We start from the raw sequence: 22,291 nt of genomic DNA on the forward strand, positions 1-22,291 counted from the left end.
CTGCAGGAAAAGGGGCAGGGAAGTTTATATTTTAATTTCCTGAAGTTTCACTCAGTGTGTTTCATTGCCTGGGTAAGCCAGATGTGCAGTGCCCCGAGATTTACCTCATCCACTTAGTGTATCTCAACAGAAGTTTAAAACAAACGGAGCTGCAAATTGCCTATGTTAACTAAACCCCGAAGACACATCTGTGCAGGAAAAGAAAACATCTGAATTATAAACCAACAAGACAGATAAAGGAAAATGGAGTAACAGCAGGCTGAAATCAAAGCCTCCTCTAACCATAAGAGGTTAATTTAATACTTGAGACACAGTTGTTCCAATCCAAAGAACATGAAAATCCTGAGTATACGAGGTTAAGTCTCTTAAAAACGCAAGACCCAGTCACAACCACAACACAGAGCACGCAGACCAGGAAATTCAGCACCAGGACTTAATAAACAAAGTTTACTCTGCTTCTACAGCCAACACCTATTCATCTCCTGATGAGAATACTGCCTTGGCACTGGCATCTCCAGCCACTATCTGCTACATGTGTCCCCTCAGCTCCTCTCCTGTGGTGGTACACAGCCATGTTGCTAGGGTGGCAGTGGGAATATTGAGAAGAAAAGTGACTTTATCTCCAGAGTTTGGTGCTTGATTCATCCTTCTGCTTCCCTGGCCCCCCAGCACAGCTGAAGGAGTGGGGTAAGGAACTGGACCAAGGCATGGAGCAGTCTTGCCCATGGGATGCTCTTGGGTGAGCCTGTCACCTCCTCTTGCAGAAGAGATTGGAGTGGAGAAGGCATTGACTGCTCAACGCAGCAAGTGAGAGGGGAGCTTGGTGGTGAGTGACAGCCCAAGTGGGGAGGGCTGTGCACCTGGGGATGGGTAAGGCACAAGATACACTGACTGATACTGCCTAAATGAAGTCAGCACAGGGTGCCTGAAGGGCAGACAATCAGCTTATAAACCCCTGCCATCTGAGAGTTTGCAGAGCTCCTTAGTTCACTTACTAAGGCAAAACCCCAAAAGACTCCTCCACCAAGAACATGGGCACACTTATTTCTTGCTGAGAGAAAGGGAGCTGAACATTCTTAGAATACTAAGGTCTGACTTTTACAGAGCCTTTAAAACTTGGAAGCCACAAAAATGTTTCCATATCCAACAGAACACTTTAAAATATTTTAACCCTAAGCCTTCCAAATACACTCTGCTTCTCTCCTTTCCCCTTTACTGAATTAACCTTGACATAACTGATGTTTTCTTACTTAGAACACAAAGAGAAGATGAAAAGCCAATTATCTGGCAAGGAAGCCTGAGGAAGATGACAATTCTGCATAGAATGATATGCCAAGTGGAAGCCAGAGACCTCAAATTTGCAGAAGTTATTCAACTTGCATGCAATCTCCTTGAAGTTTGTGAGACTCAGAGGAGACTCATCCCATACAGGATGAGCTTTTAATTCTGAGGTAGTTGCCCTTGGATCCCAAAAATAATATTTATCATTCTCAGTGTTATCCAGAAATTCAGAAAACATTTCAGAGGAAAGGCAGAATTGGGAATGGTAGGTTAGTACTCCAAAATAGCAATAGGTGGCTTACAGCTCTACATTTAGAACAGCTAGCAGTGAAGACAGAAGCAATAGCATGCTATAAATTTAGCTAAATACTCTGAAATTTACCAACATACCAGGAAGGCTAGAGCAGAAAAACCTGGGGAAATGGCCAATTTCAAAATCCTCAAAAAAGATATAAATTAAGAGTATCTTTAAAATAAGCATAAAAGAGTACATTTAGGAATAATTGAATCAATATGTGAATAATTTCTCAAGCTGCAATTGCTAAACCACAGACTTTATAAAAGTAAAGTTGTAACAGATGAGAAAAAAATCCAATTCGCAAGAAAAATTTCTCCACTATCTAATGAAAAGCATAACCCATTGTTCAGAATGCAAAGGAAACAAGAGGTTCAAAAATAAAGGGATAAAGGTATTTCCTTTAAAGATAAAAGTAGAATTTGATAGGAGCCATTTATCCAACATGTCAAAATCAATAAAGTCTTGAGACAAGGCTACCGATTCATCATAGCCTGATGCAATTATTTATATCTGTAAAGCAAAGTATAATACACTATCACCGGGACACAACAGATCTTCACATACTCTTTCCAGAATGGCATTAATTGACAGACTTGAATAAAACTCGTATGTTAGATCTGGTGGTTCAGTCACAGCAAGCCGCTCCCTCATTTCACTAGAAACATTTTTCATTCCTCACAGCTGAAAAAGCAGGAGAAAAATCAACCCCTTTGCAAGGGGATCCCTTTAATTCTGCTATGAGATGATTAAGAGAAAAATAACACAGACACTGTGGCAACATCTTAAGAACGCTTATGTAGTTGATTCTATTGCTGAGTTTCAGATCTAATAGATGTTGCAGCTAGTACAAATCAAACTGAGAAGTCTTTGGCTATCCAGCAGCTTGCACCTGAAAAGGGCAACCTAACCTATCTAAGCACTCAGGGCAACAAAGAGACACAGCAACACTGGAAAAAGAAGCAGTTTTGTTGCTGGAAGGTATAATTCACAAATGACACAGATCCTGATGGCAGCTATGATTACAGCAACTTCCAGAGGTCGGCTATAAAACCAAGAAGGGTGTTGACTTTCCTTAGTGCTTATTCACTGTGATTGCTACAAATCAAGTTCAAAAATAGCTTTTGAGGACTAAAAAAACAGAATGGGCAAGATCTGGAAGTCCAGAAATAGCTAAAAATTATTTTCTTCTGGAAGCTAACTAGCCAGTCTGAAATACACTAAACAGTACAACTTTTCAGGATAGATAAATCAGGAGCTGTGCCATTCAGACTTGAATTCTCATTAGTGCAGAGCAGCGATGGTAAGAAACACTTTTCCAACAGGCCCCCAGATTGCTAACTCCCTTGATTCAAACTTCTGCCCTTTCTTCAGTTGCATGAAAGATGCATGCACATGCAAATACAATTCCTTTCACTGCAGAAGGAAATTTAGGAAATTAAAAAGCTAAGAGAACTGAAAAAAAAATGCAGTGAAAGACAGAGAGTGAAGCCATCTCTCCAGCAACTTACCAAGTAATTCAGGTCCTGCTGTATAATTGTTCCTTTCCCACAGACCCAGTATTTTCATATGAACTGCATCCTTTCCAAGCCCTACCTACAAGTTCTGATGACTACTTTCCAACTCAGGACAGAAAGAGGACCACTTGATTCAGGGTGCAGTTCCACATCACCACATTCCCCCTTCCATTAGCTGGATGGCTTGAGCATTGACTACTTGTTCCCAGACCACTCAGCACTCCCCTGCTGCCCCAATATTGCCCTTCCAAGCTCCTCTCAAAGGAAGGCCATCTCTACAATGCAGAGCTACTGCAAAAATACGCTAATTGGAAAGACAGGATTGAGTATGTCTTGCAGATTGTTGAGTCTGAATGTTCCATGCACACTATGTAATGGGTTTTTGCAAAGCTCTTTGAGTTTCTTCTGGTGGAGCTTTTAAGACTGCTTGAGCTTTCCAGCTGTCCCTTCCCTCTGTAAGAGGGAGCTCAGCAAGGGCTGGTACAGGCCCAGTACCTCCTGGCTCTGGGGGAAACACAGCAAGGTGATTATATTCCATCAACTAATATACCTACTAGAATATGCTGCCTCTCACACTTTTAAAATAGTCTGTGCTATGGTATAGACCAGACTTCTTCAGTGTATCACCTGATGCCCTCCTCCGTAACCCTCCACCTGAACATCGCAGCTGACTCTGACCTGCTCAGTTATTCCTGCATCAAGGGTAGCTCAGGACAGGCCTACCCAGCCCCAGGAGGAAAGGGCTTTTGCTCTATGTTTGTTGCCTTCGAAACTTTCAAAGTGGAAGAAACCAGGGGGAAAACAGAACAAAACAAAACATAACAAAACAAGTAACAAACTGAACAAGCCTCCACAAAACCCACACCTCCAACATCCTGAATGAGTTCCCATGCATAATGAAACACAACATGCATCCCTCAGGCCCAGTTTGGTGCTCTACGAGCCAAGCTGGGGATGAGCTTTTGGCTCCAGCAGCTGAAAAACTGGTCTTTTATGCTGAAGAAATCCTGCAGGCTACTGGGGCTGTTTTCATCTCCAGGGCACACCTACCATCACTCCTCACAGAGCAAACGAGTAACATAGGCACTTGGGAGAGTTTAGGCTACAAGCAAAATGCTTATTCAGAATTATGTTAACGAGACCTGCACATTTCACTGTGGGCTGGAAACCAAGATTTCAAAATGGGAAGAAGATTGTCCTGTGTTTACTGCTGCAAATACATTTTTTTTTTTGAAGTATACATTGGATAGTTTTTGTTTCTTTTGCTTTGATGCACTCTCGTGAAATGTATAAACACAATACAGAAAAATCTTTCTCGCTCAGGGCTCTGGCAGGAATGGGCCCCATATAAGTAACATGTCCATACTGTACTAAGCAGCTGCCTTTACGGCAATGTTGGGCCATTTTGAACAAATTGGAATTGTACTTTAAACACCAGACTATTTCATTTAGTATCATAAAAAAAGGCAAAAAAAAAAGCGCATATTTTTAGTTAAATTTTCCCTATGGTGTCTGCCTGTACTTGGGTAGATGTATCCCTTATCACAAACTGTTTGCTTCTTCCTGTCTGACTGTTTCCTTTTTGTTCTCTCATTTACCTTAATTACCACTCTCAGAGGCCTGTTTTGGTGCGGAGGTTAATCTGTTTACTCACTTTGAAGTAGAGAAAAATGAGTGCCTGTACCAACTGCTCAAATTTGGGCAGCAAATCCAAAATATGAAACATGTTGGGTTTTGCTGGGGAAACAGGTGACGACAGCAGTGTCACCCCACAAGGAGCCTGTTCTCAGGCACCACTGTGAAGAGGAAAAAGCTGCTGAGGATGACCATTCTGTGGCATGGATAGCTTAAATCTCTTCAACTCTACTTTCAACAACGGGAAGGGAAAATAAAGAAGTATTCAGTGGCACTGAGTGGTAGAAGTGGTTTTTGGCTCTGGTAACCACGCAGCCATGAAAGGACACTATAATGGAATCTGCTATGGGTTTCTCTTTGGAACAGCTGCAAGGCGGTTATTTAAATGTATTCATTTACTTCTAGTGTTTGGCTGGTAGAATCCACTGCTGGCAAAAGCAAAAAGAGACTGATGAATTTTGTTGTTTTCTTGTTTTAAGCATTTCTGAAGCACTGTTGGAAGTCCCTAGTTCATTAAACAAGTAATGCTCACATCATTTCTTCTTCAAAGCTTTTATAGCAGAGTTCATCTCATGCCATTCACAAGAAGAGAAGATACTAATCACTCCACAGAGTAAATTGCTCTGTTTAGATCACCACTTGTTATGTTTCCTCTTTGCAAAACCCAAAGCCCTCGGGGATACTAAAGGTTTCCTGCAGGCTGCTTTAACTTTCTGCCTTACTGCATTATCAGACCAATCAGGTTTCTGTTATCTTTTTTCACATACAAAGCTGAAGCATGAAGTTGTCAGATCTGCAAAAAAAAAAATAAAATCCTGAAACTAAAAAAAAAAAAAACAGAAAGTTTTGTAATTTTGCTGTTTCTCTCTCTTAATGAACAGAATGGCTTGTGACTCATTTGAAATCAACAGATTCAGCCTTACAATAATACTCAATCACCAAAACAATTTTGTTAAATACGGCAATTTTTCTTTTAATTGATTTCTTTGATATATCGGGAGTGAGGTCCAAGGACCATTTTCCATTCCAGATTTCAGCTGTGGACAGTCAAACAACCCTGAAACTTTATTTATCCTTCACATTTAAACATGGCTAAGATGCATTAAGTCTGTGCTTTTATTCACCAGTCCTTATCTCTGGTGAATGCTGGAGGTGGAAAGAAGGTTGGAGCAGAGCTTCAGAGAGATCAGTGTGTAGGAGGATATCGAGAGACATTACTGTAGAAAACAAGTGTTGCTTCAGTAGAAGCTTGTAGAGATGCATCAAAATCCCCTCCTATGCTGACAGATTGGCAATAAGAAAGCAGTAGCAATGTCACACCTGGTATTAAGAAGCAACTTTTCAAACCCTTTCCAAAATCTGAGCCTCTTTGTTACCCGACTCAGAAAACAAATCTCATGAAAAATACCAATTGTAATTAAATTAGCAAAAACTTCCCCATTGTGGTGTCACCACAAGCATCTGTGGGATCAAGCTAAGTCAAAACCTGTCAGAGTGGGCTTCGGACTACAAAAAGCACTGCTGAGTTCTCTGGGATTCTCCTGTGTGGTAACAGCCTATTCTTGCTTGTCCTTGTGCAGTTAAGGGGCTGATGACAGTCAGAGGAATATTTGTTTCTGTGATGAGTACACACAGACTTATTTCTAACCCTAAAGTGCCCAAATGAAAGGAAACCAACTGTCCTGGTAACGTTAAAGAAAAATTTAATGCTAAAAGATAAAAAAAAAAAAAAGAAACTTTGAAGTAAAGTAGCAAAACACTTCCTTTTTTTAATAAATGAGATGCCATCTAGCTCATGTAGAAAGCATGTAAGTCTACTTCCAAGTTGTTTTATTTTCTTAATCCTTAAAACATTAGCCTCTAAATGTCTTCTGCAGCTGACTGTGGTATCTACTCAGTTTTAAAAGAAAAAATAACGTGCTGCAGAAAAAATGGTATTCTAACAAAAGTGTTTTTTTTTTTTCTAAATGATAACCAAAGCTCGTTTTAATGCTCATTTAGCACAAATGCTAAAGGCAAGCCCATTCAGGACGAAACTGCTTTATTTCAGTAATTCTATCTAATGATCCTCCTCTTTAGATGTGTTACAATGCCCTTTTCTGTTTAAAAAAAAAAAAAAAAAAAAACACGTTCCTCACCCTCAGAAACACAAGTCTCCAGGCTGTTTTTTTGGAGCCGTTTCTCCTTTACATATAGGTTAAAGCCCTGTAACCATCGTATCCAGCATGGCTTACTGAAATCTGTGGGGAATTCACACATGCACTTAAATCTTCCCATGTGGATATCATCTGTGAAACTGGAATCTGCTTTTACAATATGAGGATCAGAGAATAGTATTGTGCAGCCCACACCAAGATATCAGTCTTTCCTTTGCTTCCTGTTGCCATTTTGTTTTTGCTCCCAAGTCAAATCCTATGGAATTATGGCCTCTGAAACCTGGACGTGGAAAGTAGAGCCACAGAATCATAGAATCACCGAGGTTGGAAAAGACCTCTAAGATCATCCAGTCCAACCACCCACCTATCACTAATACTTCCCACTAAACCCATCTGTGTTACCAGCCAACGTCTAGTAGAATCTATTTGCCTCTTGTCTTTGGTTTAGAGATTCAAGTCCTGTGCAAGATATACTCAGCAGAAAGTCCCTGCACACACTGCCAAAGCGTGCATTCATGGTAAATCCAACAGAACTGTGACCATGCGGTTTAGAAGGACACTTTCAATCAGACCGCTTACAAGTGATAGCTTTTCTCCCATTCATTCTTATGCCACAGTTGACCTTATTTTCTCTTCAAGAAGGCATTTATCCTGAACAACAACCCCTGAACAGGTGCACACATTTCTTACACACAAAGAAGCTTTCGAAGAGAGAACCCATGGAGACAGTGGTACAAGTGCCTTTCAGAGCACGCAGGGGATGGTCTGTGGGAGCCCTTCTTCAGGAAGGCAGAAGAGTCCATCAGCGGCCTCGCATCCTGCAACACAGCCATACAGGATCTCCTTCCTGCCAGATGTCCTGACCTGCTGTGAAGAGACAAAATCCTTCTCTGACCCTAACACAGACTTGAAAAGCAACTAAGATAGTTTTAAAATTTACTAGTTTGTCATCTGAAACCCAGGAGGAAAAAGAGCACGAAGAAGTCTCCCTAAAGAAGATTTCGGACTCAGCTCCACCACCCATTAATAAGTTTTTCACAGCTTCACAGAGGTTCAGGGATCTCTGTAGACTGCTGCATTCCTCAGTGCTCACTGCTAAGAGATTCAGTTCTCCTGAGTCAAAGGATCTTTAGCAAAAGGAAGAAAAAGGAAAAAAAAAAAACATTAGATTGCCAATTTTCTGATGGTATCACCTAACTTAACAAGTTGTGGTGTGATGTGTGATGTTCAGTAAAGTACATATTCTTAAAAGTTTTAAGTTCCAACAGACACATGGGTCTCAAGTCAAAGGGACTTTCCGAGATGAAACCTTTAGCGGAACTAACATCTCCTTTTCTGTTTGTAATATTTACTTCACTAGCAGGCACAAGTACGTGATGTTCAGTACGTGGAGCTGAAGAAATCACTTAGGTATTTATAAATATCAAGTCTTAAACACGCACTTTGACTCATGAAAGTAAGATTAGTATTTGTTAGTAATTGTAAGTATATTATTAATTTTATTGCTGCTTTTGGCTTAAAACCTTAGCTCTCCTGGTAAGAGTGCTGAACCTGAAATTTCCCATGCTTTTATTCCAACTGAACCCCATCGTGACCTTCTTCTACTCTGTATTCGTTGCACACAGTAAAATCAAACCACATTGCAGGGAACACCTACGTGGAAACAACAAAGATCATAATATGCTGTATCTTTTCTCCTACAAATAGCAGTATAACACAGTGTCATGCCTCGAAGTATTCTTACAAACGGTGAGTGTTTTTAATACAACGTTTCAGGGAAAATTCCCTCGATGACTCAAAACTGAGAGAGAAAAAAAAGCAGGGATTCAATGGAGAAATAAAAAAGGTTCAGACAGCTCGGCTGCCTGGGTTTCACTGTGATTTCCTCACCTCAATCACTTCAGGCTGTGACATCATGGAGGATGGCACCAAGTCAGTGGGGATATCCATTTTAGCTCAAAGTGTTCCTGTTGTCCTTGCACCCCTCCTCTGCAGCCACAAACTTCTGGCAGGAATACGGAGATGCCTCCTCAGATCCTAGTCATGCTGACATTTGCTGCTGGCAAGAAGAAAAAATATGGTTGAGAATAACACGAGAACTGGGTATGCACTCAACAAGCCCCAAGCCCCTCAGCTGCTGCAAAACTAGCCTGGGAGTTTGCACAACCCAGCTGGCTCACATGGCCATTTACAATAGACTCACAGGAGGAGTTTCAAAAAGCACCATGTAATTTGGTCCAGAACAGCAGAACAATTCACTTGACCACACAAACTAGAATTCACAGAAACTACATACAGCAAGAAGACTAATGTGCAGACCCTGCACACCTTTCTAAGGAAAGACGGTCACTTGAGAGTTCTAGAGTCACAGTAACATTTTTTCCCCACTGAAAGGAGCAACGGGAAAACCTCACATAAGATTATCCTCAGGTTCTCAACCGCTATTGTCTTATATTTCAGTGACCGCAAACATTCTTCTTCAACTTAAGGATTATGACAAACTTATTGTAGATGAATTTCAACTGTACTTATTCTTTTTGGCAGATACATACTGTGGGTGAATACATTGAATTGATGTGTAAAGGCTGATCAGATGATGCAACAAAACAAGTTACTTCCCTAGCTATCATGTTTATCAAGGCTTAGATCAGCTTCAGCATATGTTTCTATTCCTGTGTGCAAAGGAAACCAAACAAAAGGGCAGAAAAACTGCAAATGGCTGCGGAATCAAGCCCACTTAAAAATTCCAGACTTGTGCTACTGCAGCTATTAATTTTTTTCCACAGTTATGCAAGACATACACGATACAGCCCACAGACTAGCCACCAGAAAGGATTTTAGAGAAAGACCTATTGCTCATAGCATCTACCACTTCCTACTCTGTAAGTCACGGTGGAAAACCACCCCCGCGAAGTGTACTCAGCATTCATCAAACACACCTAAAATGACCCCTGATCTAACTGGTATTTTTCAATCTGAGACCACGGTACAAGCATGCAGTCAAAGCTTTCCTGGCCTTTGGTCCATTTTCTGAAAGCCAGCCCATACTTACACAGTCAGGAAGGAGCAGGTAAGTTGCGCTCCACATGCTCTTCTGAGTTGATTTTGTCTTTTTGTGTGCCTGTGTGTCCAAACTCAGCCTTCACAAACCACTCTGGAAATCACTCCTCCTTCTCAAAAAGCATTATCTTCAAATGCCTGCTTCACATTTCAACACATCCAAGCATGCCTGACATCACTTGTAGCTGCCTGGTTCGTCTTCCAAGCACTAGGATCATTTTTCCCATCTTTATATAGCTTTCCAGTGACCCTTATTCCTTCTTACTCATCTCTTGCTAGCAGCCTTTCATTCTTTCCACTCCTTGCTCCAAATTTTTACTACTGTGCTTATGCAGAAGACAGAAAATGGAGATTTAGCATTCCTTCAAGAAAACCTTCACTGGAAATCAAAGAACCACACTGTAGATCTTTCAGGCCTCCTATTTCCATTTCAAAACAGATTTTTGGTCTATTTTGTGAAATTCACTGCTTTTTCCACTGTGCACGGCAGATGAAGGAAACATTACTACAATGTCAGCTTGAAACTGCTGCTATTCTGACTTAGGGAAGTTTTGCTGTTTGACCAAGAGAGTGACTTCCAGTAAAACTCCATCAACAGCCTCAAGATCATCAGCTGTGAGATACTGTCACAAATGTAACTCAAATTAATACCTCATTAGGCCTCTGCTTCTGCCCTTCTCAAAACATGCTAACAAGTAGCAATGATCCTGCATATGCCTTACAACAGCTCATGGTTTATTCCTTTTTGAGTATATACTTCTTTCTTGTTCCTAAGATGTTGTCACTCTTGCATATTGAAGAAGAAAACAAAATACACTACACATGATGCAGACTTTAGAGAGGGCTATCTTGAACAAAAACGTATGTACGCTCAGAATTCTGTTAGCCACATGTAAAAAGGAGATAAAATTATTTTTGTTAGGGATCATCACAGAACAGAAGAGAAAAAGCGAAAATAAAAACCTTAAACCTGTTCAGCCTTTAACTAGCTCCAGGTAGTACACCAAGAACAGAGCAAGCCTAATCTTGTAATAGGCCCCTAGTCCTTTAACACAGACAAAAGAAAAATATGTCTGCAGTCACCTTCCACCATCTCTCCAGGAAACTGAAAACACAGGATTTGTGAAAAACACTTTGGCGTGACCATTTTGTGCATCTACCTAGCTGCATTTTCACTGCTTGCACTGCACTGATCCCTCCATTCAGACAGGCAAAGGAGGACTCTTCTGCATACATCTTGCATGGAAAAAGGTGCCTCCAACTGGTACAATTAAAAAAATGCAGGATGGAAAAGATTAAAGCAAAACAGGATTCACACATGATATCCTGAATGCCACCCATGCCATTAAATTGGCTGCTTCTTTGTCTCTGCCCAGCCAACAAAGCCTATAAGTGGGTAGGAGTGGGCAGACAGAAGGGGACAGGGACATGAAGGATGGGGTCACTACTGCTTTTGCACTATACTGGAGCTGCTCAACCTCCTGAGCATAAGGTACGTGGCGATGAGGACTTTCTGCCAAATGGTTATGCTCCTAAAAGCATTCCTGCTGAAAGTGAGTCAGACTGTACAAAGGGACTCTCCCCCTGCCCCCAACCCACCCCAGCTCCTTCAGCAGTAACAAAATGCGAAGGGGACTCTGCTTTCACAGCAAACAAAGGTGGCTCCTAATTTAATACCCGTGTGAGCTCTGGGTGCAGCCTCGTGTTTTTCAAGAACTGCAAATAAAGGCAACAGGATCTCCCAATGAACTCCACTCAGGAGCATTATGGCAAAAATGCAATCTCTGCTAAAAAGGAAGTCTGAAACACAAAAGCACAGGAGTGGCTTCTTACTAATGAGTTTTTGATGGCTTACTGCCTACAGCACTGAAAAAAAATCCCAAAATCTGGAAACAGCTTCCCATGTAGCACTCCCAAACACTGGAACTGGAAGTGTCACATTGCAACAGTCTGCATTGTCTTCTCTGGATAGGTGCTGCTGTCTTTACTGATACCACTGAGAGTACTACCAAGTGAGGAAAGACATTCAGTACTTATTTAAAATTAGAAAAATGAAGGTTATAGAATTCTTATCGTCTGTGAAAGTTACTCAACTCCAACAAATGGAATTTCACCATAAATACAACATTCAGGAAGTTATTCATGGTAACACACTGTGTCCTGGGGTAACTTTGAAAAATCAGCTGACACTTGAAAGAGTAATGCCTATCTAACACATGGACCAAGAGCATGTTCTCACCAAATGAAATAAGGCTCATAAACACATTATGATTAAGCTTCATAATTTCTGGATCACATCTGAGAACGCAGAAAAGAGGAGCAAAGTAGTTCTGTCATTACTTCAAGTAGTTAGGAGAAATGCAGTTATGTACCACAGAAAAACTGATGGAACTACCTCTGAAATATCCATTGCAGTGACAAAAATAATTACCCTATTTCTGCAAAGACCTTCAAAAAGCCAACTGTGTTTTCAGAATTTGGGTCTGCCTCTTGTGTCAGTTCATATCAGATTTTTGGCACTGTTACAGCTGTTTAGCCCTGATAGCTATCACAGTATCCTTTAGTACCACTGCCTCTCTCCAAAGACTTCAAGTTTCTGGATTAGGTAACTAAGGAGACACTGATTCAGCACGATCTTGAAGCGACTGTATTTGGCTCAGCTAAACAAGGCTACTTTCCCTGTCCATCTCTAGTGAATAAAAGCCTAACTTGCAGTTGTAAAGAGGACACATTTAAGTACTAACTGACACCAGATGGCTAGGAAACTCAAGGAAAATAAAACAAAAAACTGAAGCAACTTTTAGAAAGCCAAGATTAGAAAAAGATCTGATACACGGAGTTCCACTTCCAGATGTCACTCCAGAGACATTTCACGTGGCATCCCCAGACTTGCCATCCAAAGAGCCATCATCTGGCACCACTCACCTCCAGCAGCTTCCTTTGCCAAACAAACTCTGCTTGTGAGCTTGAGCGTGTTCAGCACACAAATAAAAGCATGTCTCTCCCTTGGCAGCCTTACAAGACGAAAAAGACATAGAAACATGGTCCAGGGAAGGGCTGTAACGATCACCTACTTATCTATTGCTTCACTGCACTGTTAAAGTGATGGCAATAGCATGGCCCACCTCACATGGAAGCTCTGACAGTCTCACCTGTTATGCCAAGCAGTTTCAGGGAAAGTACCTAGGGAAGAAGCAGGTCACACTGCTCCCTCCACTCTGCAGGGTCTTCATATCCAACAGATCAATTCATGTCTTTGCATAACATATTTGCACAAATAGGTTTGGTTTGAAACTACCATGCTCAGTACTTCGCTGCTTGCTTTAGTCTATGGAGGGCTTGTGATTTCTCCATCTCATACAGATGGAATAACCAGTAGTAACACAACCCTTCCAGCCTTTTGTCTTTTAGTTTAAAAAATCTTGTTTTCCTCTTAAAAAAAAAAAGAAGGAGAAGGAGAATGATTTTACAATGCAAACATGAATTTTTGGTTACCTACTATGGACTCATGGAGTTGTTGCTTCCCTCTTCAGTAATTTCACTGAGCTAATAAAAGAACAACCATAGATACACTCTCTGGCACATTAAGTAAAAATGAAAGGCAGAAATTTCATTTCAATTTCATGCTTCTAAGAAAAGAGAAGACACTGTACTGTTATTCTTTCCTTTGTTATAGTGACTGCTAGGAACTATTGCAAAAATTTGGGCTTTCTTCTGCATGTTGCAAGGCATTAGATCCCCTGCCTAAAAGAAAGTTATTACCTCTTTTGAGTCCGTGTTATTTTATGTGAAGTCTTTACTACCTCTGACGTTGGCAGAGCAGATGTGCAGTTTCATTTATATCAGTGCAATTCTCTTCCTTAAAATTATTCAGAAATTCACAGCGACTTTTTGAACTTATTATAGAATCGCAGAATGGCTTTGGCTGGAAGAGATCTTAAAGATCAGTCAGTTCCAACTGCCTGCTTCAGGGCTGGCTGCCACCCAGCAGGTCAGGTCAGAACAGGGCCCCGTCCAACCTGGCCTGGAGCACCTCCAAGGATGGGGCACCCACAGCTTCTCTGGGCAGCTGTGCCAGGGCCTCACCACCCTCCAAGTGAAGAATTTCTTCCTAACATCTCACCTAAATCTCCCCTCCTTTAGTTTAAAGCCATCCCCCCTTGTCCTATCAGTATCATACTGTGTAAAGAGTTGGTCTCCCTCCTGCCTGTAAGCTCCCTTCAGGCACTGGAAGGCTGCAATGAGGTCTCGCCAGAGTCTTCTCTTCTCCAAGCTAAACAATCTAAACAAGCCCAGCTCCTTCAAACTTCTCTTCACACTTCTCTTCATATATACTTTAAAGCGATAAGAAAAAAGCTGAAAAACTCCAGGATATGTCAACATGACTTCATAAGCGATCAGAAGTATCAGCAACAGTGAAACAATCACCCCAGAAGACCAGCACAGGGTAATTCATACCACAGAAGTATAGACAAGAAATTCTTGGTCACCCTGAAATTCTTGTAGCAAGCTTCAAACTCTGCTCTCAGCAGGGACATCTGTGAAAACAGCAAACCTTTGTAAACTGTACTGCATTTTTTTCCCCACATTCACCAATTCTACTAGCTAAAACCAGAGGAAAAGATACATGACATCTCCCTGCTCTGTCACCAAGGACCTTCCTCCTTCCCTCATGGTGTGCCTTGTGTGGCATGTGAGCAAATGCCTGGTTCTGTGTCAGGGACCAGACTGCTGCATCTCACTGCAAGTTCTGCACGTGGTGTACTGTGACAAAGACATCTGCAGAATGAGCTCCGTAAGAGATGGGGAGCTTCACTGAATGACCCACCAAAGCATACTGACAAGCCAAAATAATTCAACTGGTTATGATCTCTACAATGCACTTTTCCTCCCATTTCTGTCTTCTCCTTCTGCTCCAGGATGCATTTTGCCTGCAAATGAAGATAACCTCCTGTGAACCAAGTTAAATTGCTCAGTGATTAAAGTTCCACAATAAGTTAATAGCTATGAGTCCGTATAAAGTAAAAGAAGCGGAAAATAAAAAGAAAAAAAAAGGGAAATTTCCAGACAGATGGTGTGGCATGTTGTTGTATTCTTACCTTAAATCCTTCTGATCAACCACAGCAAGCTTGCTGGTCTTTTTCATCTCAGTAAGACTCTTCCTCTGTGGTCTTCCCTTAAAATACCTGCTGTCTCAGAGGAGGGACCTCCCCTGCCCTACCCTCAGCAGATGTGTCAATGGCTTGGAAGCCAATATAAAATTAACCATACCTGTCAGACTCTGCTTGCCATGTGTACATTAGAATACACGTTTTACGGCAGTTTTTGCAGCCTGGTTGACACCAGCTTAGCCCATTCACCTGATGTCTTTCTCCAACAAGCAAGATAAAGGTTGTCTTTGTATCCAACACTCATTACTATAGCAGTAAGTATCAGAGTAGTTCTAGTAATGACACTGGCTAAACTCCTTGTCAGTGGACACATTACTTTAAAGAGTAGCACACCTACCAAATCTCGCCCATTCTTACAGAGAACTTCCAAATGAATGCAATCACTGTGAAAGTGGATTTGTGAAGTTCTACTGAGGGGCCATGGGAGTCCGGAAGGGGAGTGCCAAATAAAAGGGACAAAGTCACTCTATTGGACGTTTCTGAGTCCAACTTCACGGTCTAGAAACATGTATTATTGTTATTACTTAACATATGGAAACATTCAGGCACGATGATGGGCAACCTCTACTGCAAAAAATAGAGAATGAAACATACATCATGTTCTCTTTCCCACTAGCAAGAGCTCATGTCACTGAAATTAAAACTAGCCCTAAGCACCTAGTCAAAATTTTCAACTTGAGAAGAAAGACCTAGAGCAGACTAAAGATGCAAAGAACTACTAATTCTGTGCTGCAGAAGCAACCAAGACACTCACAAGAAACATGGCAAAGTTTTCCATGCTGCTGTTAGACTATCACATCATACAGGAGGTAAAATTTGTTTTTTGCACGCACCTAGACAGGCACTAATAACACTGACTGCAAGATGCTTATGTAAATAACAGCCCATCCCCAAAATGCCATACACACACTGCCCAAATGGCAACTGGAAATTAATCCATATCCAATAACATTTTTCCATCAGATCACCGTGGATAAAGAAACTATTCATTTCTTTTCGGTAATGAATGGTTAATTCACTTAGGCATTAAAAGCCATTTATCTGCAGGTGCAATTTAAGAGATGAAATACTTTCTTTTGCAGGCTGACTGTCTTAATCCAGCAGCATCGATTTCCACCCAGATAATTTCTGTTTCCAGAATGTCCCTACCAGTGAAGTAATGTATTGTTTGTGCACGAACATTTCCAGAGCAATTATTTAAAAAGGGATTTATTTTCCCAACATGACAGAACAGACAAAACACAAAGCAGCTGAATAAAATATCATTAAGGCTTAAAAGGGAAAGAAGGAGGCAGAGAGGAAGTAAGGGAGGGAGATACGCAACAAAAATAATGCTGTATTTCAGATGTTTCTCTGTCATCAAGAAACAACTTGTTAGTAACAATCTGGCAGTTACAATGGAGTGTTGAAACTGAAAGGCAGAATGGGGTAGTGCATTCTCCTATTTAGTAATACAGAAAAGCAATGGGGTTTTGCAATCTGACAGTCATAGAAATACAGAATTGTTTGAGTTCGAAGGGACCCTTAAAGGCCATCTAGTCCAACCCCCCTGTAACGAACAGGGATACCTACGGCTTGATCAGGTGCTCAGACCAGTCTGACCTCGAATGTCTCTGGTGTCTGGCAGGTGCCCTCCAAGGCAGGGAGCTGGAGGGGCACGACCAGGGCTCCAGGAATGGGCACAGGATTCCCAGCGCAAGCACGCACTGAAGAGCTGCCACAGGGAGACCAGCACGGCCTCTGTGGAAGGAAGCATGCCCTCCAGCAACGAGAGGCCTCCAGCACCCATGCTGCCCAGCCTGCTGAGGAGCAGGAATACCCCTGGCCTGGGTCACAAGGATGGAGATCCCCTCCTCCAGCTGCTCAGAAACATCCCTCTTCTCCTGTGGGCATCATCTGCTTTCTGGTTCAGGCTTTTATGATCTAAGCACTTGTGACATCAACAGCCAAAAAAGCAGAAGGACAGCAACTTCCACAAGTTTGGGCCTAGCCCAGCCACTGAACATGTCAAAGCAGATATCTTTTTACCTGTTTAAAATTGCTGCTGCTCCGTCTTCAGAGTGAAGACTTCTCAACAATTGCTTGGAAGCGATTCAATGCTTCCAAATTCCCAGATAAATGGGGATTTTGTTTTTGCTGTGGTCCCCTCTACCTAATACATCTGTTTCTATTTGCATGATGTTTGCTTTGATTGCCTTCTGTCAATCACAGTATAGATTCTGCATAATGCATGCACAGCCAGCAGCAAAAGCACAACGTGTGTTTACCTGTACACCACCTTGCAGATTGCCTGAGAAAAGTGATGCAGGCCACAGCACTTAGCTTCCACGCAGACCAAACCAAACCAAAATAACAACAAACACCACCCCGGGAAATTTAATTTCAACTTGCTCAGCCAGCAGGAAAGCATCTATTGAAAAACACAGGGGTAAGAGAGCTAACTTACCGAGATAAAAATGAAAAGGCAGAAATCCAAGAGTGTATTACTAAAGCCAAAAGAGGAAATCATCTTTTCAACTTTGCCTTCTGCCTACTCACACCTGTACTGCTCAAAGAGTCTTAAAAAAATTCTGCAAGGGAACCCAACGCTGCTTGCAGCTCAAGGAGACTTACATTTTCCACTGTCTCAGTCTTTCATGTTCAGAAGAATAATACAGATGTTATCCCTCCCTTACATAAGGAAAAAGATGAAGTTTTCAGCAGAAGCTAGAAAGAAAATTGTTTCAAGGTATTGAAAAAACTGCCCTTGCTGTCAGCAGGAGCCTTTCACAACACAACAATCAACAGAAGACCTCAAAACTACGTTGCTTGCACTCGCAGCTCAGCCTGTGCTTCAGAAAAATGACATCAGTCAAACCTCTCTGAATAGGGGCTCTGTGGCTAAACAGGGAGAGATCATTGTTCTGGCCTCCAGAATTAATGATATGAGTGCTGCAGGCGGCTGCTAAATCTTTCCATGGCAGAACACAGCCAGCTAAGAGCTGGGCAGGGAGTGCAGAGAAGTGCGCCAGGTGGAGCCTCTGCATCCACGCCAAGCAGCCTCACAAGGTTTGCAGAGACAGGACTGGGTAGGACTGCCCCTTCCTCATCACAAAGCAGCAAAACTCTTGTGTTATTCCTTTCCCACACACTTCACTCATCTACAGCAGAAAAAGAGTAGCACTGTGCAGTGGCCCTCCCTCCAAGAAATCATCTGCCTATGTAGAGAATGCATGGGTCAGGAGATAAACCTTCCCTGTCATCCCAACGAGGCACAATCAGAGTCCCTCTCCATTCCCCAAAAAACCCCAAAACCCATCAAACACCAATCTGAATACATATGAGAAAGAAAAACATTTCTTTCCACAAATTTGCAATGCAAAAGTTTCAGCAGACCATACACTACCCTGAAGCATTTATCCTGCAGGGAAATCTTTTCCATATGCCAATCTGGCTTGACTGTCACCATGCCTCATAGGCCTTTGAAGATGACAAAGGCAGGCTGACCACAGCTATGCACTGGGTTCCACCAAAGGGCAGACAGTTCAAGCGTCTGTAATTAACCTGTGCTCTTCTGCCTTTCTCCCTCAGCTACTCTAACGCTTATCCGCAGAAGGGACCTCCAGATGTCTTGCTGTGGCCACCATGAAGGCTCTTCAGAAAGCACGTTATTCCTAAAATTGCAAGTTATTCATTGTTTTTGAAACTGTTTTAGTCTTGTTTTTTTTTTTTTTTTCTTTTTTCTTTTTTCTTTTTTTAGTGTTGTTTATTCTGGCAAACCAAGAGTCTGACCCTGTGCCCATGAAGTTCAGTGGCAGGCAGGAGGACTCCCGCTTCCCAAACATTTGCTACAGGTCCAGCCGGGCTGAAGGCAGATGGCCCTGAGCCCACTCTGCTACACATACCCACACAATTTCCTGCTGCTGTGGTTACTCACGGCAAAAGGTATTTGAGGGGAGGGCTGGGAGATGTCACTGCAGTGTTGATAGAGGCAGAATGGATGCTTGTTGGGCCCTCCCTGACATTTGCTTCCAGATTAATGGAAATGACCACGAACATCTTGAAGAGAGAAAAACAAACATCTTACCTCCCTGTGTTAGTGGCATTAAGTGGCTCATTTTAAAGGTATTTTCTAAAGGCACATAAACATCTCATCATGAAGCCATGAAACTAAACACTGCTGTATCTTATTTTAAAAAAGGAGGAAAAAAAAAAAGAATTTTCTTGGCCTTTCTGGTTTCTGCATCCAAAATAATTAACTCCTTTGCCTCTGGATGTTCTAGGGGACTTACATCTTTACTGTTCTGATTTCTGAAATCAAAAGCAAATGCTGCATTTTACTAATAAATAGAAAACACATTTTGAGAGGACAAACCCACAGTATTTGGCTTTGTAACATGTGAAATCATAAATGCGCTCTCCCTAAATCTCGTCAATTATGGTAAAAACTGGACTCACATCAGCTGCAGGCTAATCCACAAGGCATGCAGCAGCACACCAAGTTTCTCTGCGCACTGCTCAGATGAGCTTAAAGAAGCCCAAGAGACACTCTTCCTTCTCTACTAAAAGTGCCGTCACCACACTGTCCACAACCAAATCGTGCTCCCTTTCCCCACTGAACACAGGACACAACTGCTCACTCTGTTACAGACTGAAGGCTTTGAAATCTTTTCTACAATTAGTTAAGACTTCTGCCTCGTTTGCTTAGGCACTCTTTTTCAGACTTTTTTTTGTACGTCCCTGACCGAGGTCAGTTTGCACCATCCAGCGCAATTCACTCAGCTTCCTCTCCTGATTACTGTCATATTATTTCTGCTCTACACCCATCTCTTGGGCGGCATTTTCTCGCTGTTTCTAAATCCAGAACTGTACTTCATCTTTTCTCAAAGCTTCCACTTCTCTGAAACGCTTCTTCTGAGCACTGCCTGAAAAGTCTAAAAAACTTCTGCACGGCTTCTCCAGATTTTTTTTTCCTATTTTCTTGCAGTTCTCCCTTTAAAGCCAACATGTCAGCTGCCTTCCTCTTACCACCCAGGACCTTTAGATTTATTTCAGTCATTATCCACCAGCAGCGCTACTTTTCGCAATGGCTTCCATTAATGCCTGCAAGTTGAAGACTGCTTAGAGATGGTTTTTGGTTTGCTACTCAGCCAGGCTGCAGAGCCTCCTCCTGCTCTCACCCTGGTGCTGAGCATGCATCTGCCTCAATGTCCAGGGCTGATAGCGGGCAAATGCATGTTTCTTTGGCTACATCAGGTGCTTCTTCACCAAAATGAACTGTTCAAGAAATGAACAGAAAAACCAACCATCCAAAAAAGTTCTTTAAAGCATGCGTACTGAGCACAGTATCAGCTACAAGAAGCAGTTGACTGGAACAATGAAATATCCCTGAAAGAGAATTTCTGATTTCCATCCTTCAAGTACAAGCAATGTGGACTGGGAAAACTCCAGAGTTAACAACCCATGCCATTAGTGAATTTCAACATTATCTCATTACTCTAAAATAAGCTTTATAAAAGGACCACCAGAAAACAAGAGAAAAATGTGAGTAGACACCGCCTGCCAGAAAGTAACGTCAATATGCTCTGGCTGATGTAAACAACTGACTGCAACATGGATGTTCTCTCAGAGCACAACCACAAGGAAGCTTCTGTCATATGACAAAGTTTTCTGCACTTTCATCGTAATGACTTCTGAAGAAATAAATGCTTCTAAAATAAGCCACTTCCAAGCAGTTTCTGAAATTCCTTCAAAGTGGTTTATTCTTACCAACAGACATGTGTGAAGAGTTTAACTAGCAGGGAGAAAAATTCAGAGTCACCACGGATAGCTCATCATTTATGATGCATCACCAGCTGCCACCAGCATCACTGGGGGGGAGGTGTGAAAAAAAAAAAACCATGTTGCATGCTTTTGTCCTCCTCCTCATAAACAATCGCCACCACCACTGAGCAAGGAGCTCACTGAAACCATTCGCTGGGACAGCAAGCAGCATCTTCCACACTGCTGAGCCATGAGGGGGGCATGGCCTCACACAGGTAGCTGTGAGAATTTCGCTCTGAGGGAACTCTCATCCCTATTTTTCTTAGTAATTGGGATGACAATGGTAGGCAAAGACATTTATATCAAGGTATAAATCACCATATAGCACTATGATGCTTTTCTCCAGCTATCACTCCACTGCAGGAAAAGCAGCAAAAAGCATTCTTCATAGCAACTTAGAGGCTTCTAATATATAGTTACAAAAAGAAAAAAACAATGTAATATGATACAACACTTTCATGGATCAACAACATAGGCTCCATCCACTAACCCCACCTGACATGACCCACCCCTTGTTTAAAACACAGAAGAGAAGTACTAGTCTGGCATTCCTTTGAAACGAGGTTGTGTTTAAATGTTAAGGCAATATCCTTTTCACTGGATAAAAAACATCTGGATGATAACAGAACGTCACAATTCCCTAAACAGCTCTGTGGGGGGGCAAAGTTAAAGCAAATACTTCCCCCACCTCACATCCACAAAACAGATGTTCAGTCTTCAGACAGAATGAATGACCACAAAATGCAATAATCTGGAAGTGCTGAAGCCAAAGGAGTCCACAATTAAGTGTGCCAAATCCCAAACCCCAAATTACAAATGTACCATCTTAATACGGATTTGCATGAACCCTGAACAGTGGTGTGCAAACAGGTTAATTAAGTCTATCTGAAACAGGAACTTGCCCGCCGCTCCTCGCAGAAAAGTACATAGAAGATGGCAAGGCATTAGCTCAATGTGGTTGAGGCCAGTACCAATGCAGGCACAGCAGCTGTTCATCACTCACTCAAAACAAACTAGAAATAGCAGTTATGATGCTTCAGAAAATTGTTCCTAACATCTGCATCAGTTCAATTGACTTATCACGGCAATTTCTGCAGCACTGCATTTTGCATAGCTAAGCTGAATGAAATTTGAAAGAACTAAGAATCGACAACAAGAAAGAATTATCTTAATGACAGGGTTTAAATTCCTTATTCTCACGTCACTGCTTTTTCCCAAGGCCACAAACAAACTTATCTGATGGACAGCAGTGACCCAGAAATAAGATCTTACCTTTGATCTCTCCACAGTGGAGTGGCAGCGAATCCAGGAGCTCAAGACAACAAAAATCCTAATGTTGACAAATGAAAGGTAATTACTTCTTGCCCACCATGC

At 41.9% G+C, this 22,291-nt stretch overlaps 1 protein-coding gene across 7 annotated transcripts in view; it reads right to left on the reverse strand.

Moving 5' to 3' along the window:
- LPAR1 (lysophosphatidic acid receptor 1) overlaps nt 1-22,291 on the reverse strand; it is a 68,277-nt gene that overhangs the window by 35,921 nt on the left and 10,065 nt on the right. For 3 of the 7 annotated variants that reach the window (XM_021379823.1, XM_021379828.1, XM_021379826.1), the window contains exon 2: nt 8,775-8,943. In XM_021379823.1, coding sequence (XP_021235498.1) covers nt 8,775-8,834 — 60 coding nt within the window. In that variant the 5' untranslated portion in view covers nt 8,835-8,943. Of the gene's footprint in view, nt 1-8,774; nt 8,944-9,936; nt 11,511-22,291 lie in introns of those variants that run through there. The other 4 variants (XM_021379825.1, XM_021379830.1, XM_021379827.1 and 1 more) reach the window with 2 other exon arrangements.

Source organism: Numida meleagris, chromosome Z, assembly GCF_002078875.1.
Source record: "Numida meleagris isolate 19003 breed g44 Domestic line chromosome Z, NumMel1.0, whole genome shotgun sequence".
In the NCBI taxonomy this organism is placed as follows: domain Eukaryota; kingdom Metazoa; phylum Chordata; class Aves; order Galliformes; family Numididae; genus Numida; species Numida meleagris.